The 3,120-nt window shown below is 31.6% G+C and overlaps 1 protein-coding gene across 2 annotated transcripts; it reads left to right on the top strand.

The window, feature by feature from the left end:
* Positions 1-27: 27 nt before the first annotated feature.
* LOC112462442 lies at positions 28-2,049 on the top strand. Of its 2 annotated transcripts, XM_025028223.1 has the most exons (4): positions 28-236; positions 313-422; positions 530-802; positions 874-2,049. In XM_025028223.1, the coding sequence occupies exons 2-4, from the start codon at positions 336-338 to the stop codon at positions 1,255-1,257; spliced, it is 744 nt and encodes a 247-aa protein (XP_024883991.1). In that variant the 5' UTR covers positions 28-236; positions 313-335; the 3' UTR covers positions 1,258-2,049. The 2 variants fall into 2 exon arrangements, with proteins under 2 accessions (XP_024883991.1, XP_024883992.1); XM_025028224.1 differs by having other exon boundaries at positions 28-422.
* Positions 2,050-3,120: the final 1,071 nt, after the last annotated feature.

Below are 3,120 nucleotides of genomic sequence, written 5' to 3'. Positions count from 1 at the left end.
AATTAAGAATATCGTTTATCTATTTATCTTGTGAAACTAACTCTGTGATACTCTAATATCTAGAAAGAATTGCTGCTTGATTCTACGTTGTCTATGAACGGTTACATTTCTGAAATACTTATTAAAATGCAAATTTCTGGCTGAAACAGACGTTAGATGATTCAGATCGACTTCACAAAAGATAGTGGTGTCGATTTTGAAATGTCCAGCATGCATTCCACAATACAATACAATTTGTAAGTTATCATATAACAGCGTTTCATGATTTAATTCAGAATTTATATTAAAAGTAATGATTTTTTTTTCTTGTAGGGAAGGTCCATGGTTGAAACTATATGATACTTCCACCGTTTGAATTTTTAGTAAATTGCGGAAAGATAACATATTCTCTCAGCAACATTTATCTAAAAAGATACAAGTACGTACGTATTATACCATCTTACTTACAAAAAATTAATACGTCATTTAATATTAATGTGGCATATTATCAAATATTTTATTTTAATTAATATTGTTGCGGAATTTATAGATATCTTGTTTCGATATAACAATAACAGCTATAGCGCTCGGCAATGCACAAAATCGAAACGCAATACCGAGCGAGAAGGATTTCAAAATTTATATGATAGAAACAAATCATGGAGATCCACATCCAGACACGGGTATTCCACCTTCTTTTGCGACAATAAAATCTGAAATGATTCTAGGCAAAAACCGCCAGTTTTTCATTGAAATGGGACGACCGACAAAAGTACATTTCTCTTTATCCCGGCTCAATCAACTTTATAACATACGGAATAAGGTAACTCAACAAAGAATGTATAACATATTCGTATATATTTTCAACAGTTCTAAATTATATCAATGTTCTAGGTATTATCGTGTTTTATTGATGACGACGTGCAAGTACCTACAGAGAAGAATGAAACTACGGATATGGATTCGCAAAATATAGCAGTGCCGACGAAATCGAGGAAATTCAGTGTACCTGATTTACATTTAAATACAAGACAGGTTGTATTATCCTTGAAGACTGACACCGGAGCAGAAATTATTACCAGTTTAGCATCGTTAAACGGAAACCTATCGACACTTCTAAGACTAGACAGAATATATTCAAATCTATCCATAGATTCTTTCATTGTATCTGCTATCTTAAATGGGAATATCAAAGTGCTATTAAATCCATGGTGTTGCAACTTCGTATGTGGATTTTTGTATGTGACTTTTGCTCACTCGGATCAGAACGGCTCTTAGAAGAAATTTTATAAATTTATAAATGCAATGCTCAATCCGGCGTATGGGAATCATCGAGATAATATAATACATATGTCATTATTCTATCCAGATACATTTTATATAAGCCATAAATTACTGCCAATTGATTGATGCATATCTATCGAAGTACATACCCGATAAAAACAGTACGGATCCACGTTATTGCTACGTGGATTCGATGTGGATACGACGAAATTACGTGGATTCGACGTGGATGTGACGTGACTGTTTTTATCGGGTATAGACTCTCATCCAATGAAGCATTAACGGAACGCGCGGAAGCGCGTCCGAAATACAACAATCTTCGCTGCTTCTGCGAAGTAACAATATGTTTGTAGAATTTCGAATCGTTACTCGATCACTCTTTCGAGACACTTTTATATTTTCAATATATCATATTAGGTATACATTGATTATTTTGCATATAAAATTTTATTTTGCATGTCTGTATGTACGATAAATATGTCGCTCATATTATACGAATTGTTTGTTATAACAATTAATGATACAATATTTCAAATCTGTATACCAATTTAGTAATATAATCATTAATCGATATAGGAGTCATGGATTCTATTTTATATTTTCCTATATTTATATTCCTAATTTCAGTGTTTATAATCCTATAATATTCTGTCTGTAACATCGGATAAGAAAGAATCCTTCATAATCTATCCGAAAACAGTTTCTGCATCAGAAAGAACATAAAATGGATTAGTATATTTCTTATCCTTCAGATACAAAGAAATTATTTTTCTATTCTATAAGAAATCGCAATGCATTCGAAATAGCGCTTAGATAGAGCTCTATTAGAATACTATCTAAACATAATTTCGAATATATTACGAATTCTTATGGAGTAGAAAAGTGATTTTTTTTGTATCTGAAGAAGAACTCAGAATTGGTGACATAGAAAAGAATTTCTTTTGAACTCTTAAGAGTTGTTTTGGGACAGAAATAATATACGGAAAAAATACTTTAAAAATTTTTTAAATCGAGAATTTAAAAAAAATTCCTTTTTAATTTTCCGTGCTATCCGGGTACATATCGTCGTATTAAAATTAAAATTTCATTTATCGCATTTTAAATTAAGCATGAATATAGTATATCTTATTTTTATTTTGGATGCATAATTAAATCATTCGTTTATTTCATTTAATGTAATAAAACTATTTTATGTTAAATATTTTATAATTATAATTGTTTTCTTATAAGTATAATGTATAAAATATTATATTTTGCTTTTTGGTTGTTCAATATATGTTATATAACATTATATTTTCTAATAATTTACCTCAATATATTTATATTATTCAATCTGCAATCACATTTATATAATTTTATTTTTTCTCATTTTTGAATTTTTTTTCTTATTTTTAATAGATACATAATAAATATTTATCTTTATTATTTTCATTAAATTCAGATTAATTTCATGTAAAAGTGGAGTGAGAGCGGAGAAAGAAAGAGCAATTGAGAAAGAAGTTCAGAGAAAGACGTTGGGCGCGTAAAACCGCTCAATAGCACGTGATTGGCTCTTATACTTTTAGATCCAACGAATCAGCGTAGCGTGTCGATAAGACGACACTTAACAGTTGTGTCTGCCTGAACGTGGCCGTTCAGTTGGTGCTAGTGGGCGCTTACTTATTTCGCGCATGCGCACTCCATTTTGGACAACACTAACATCAAAGGCGCCGTCAGAGAGTTGGCCGCAGGGGGAAGTGATCCGCGCAGTTCCTTGGGCCTAACGCACCTACGGCATTACCGAGTTCAAGACACCGCGGACATACACGTACAATTACACATACACACATACACTTACACATTCTCGAGTCTGAAGTC

Source organism: Temnothorax curvispinosus, unplaced genomic scaffold, assembly GCF_003070985.1.
Source record: "Temnothorax curvispinosus isolate PA1 unplaced genomic scaffold, ASM307098v1 QBEX01012446.1, whole genome shotgun sequence".
NCBI lineage: Eukaryota > Metazoa > Arthropoda > Insecta > Hymenoptera > Formicidae > Temnothorax > Temnothorax curvispinosus.
This window is presented reverse-complemented; position numbering and strand designations above follow the sequence as displayed.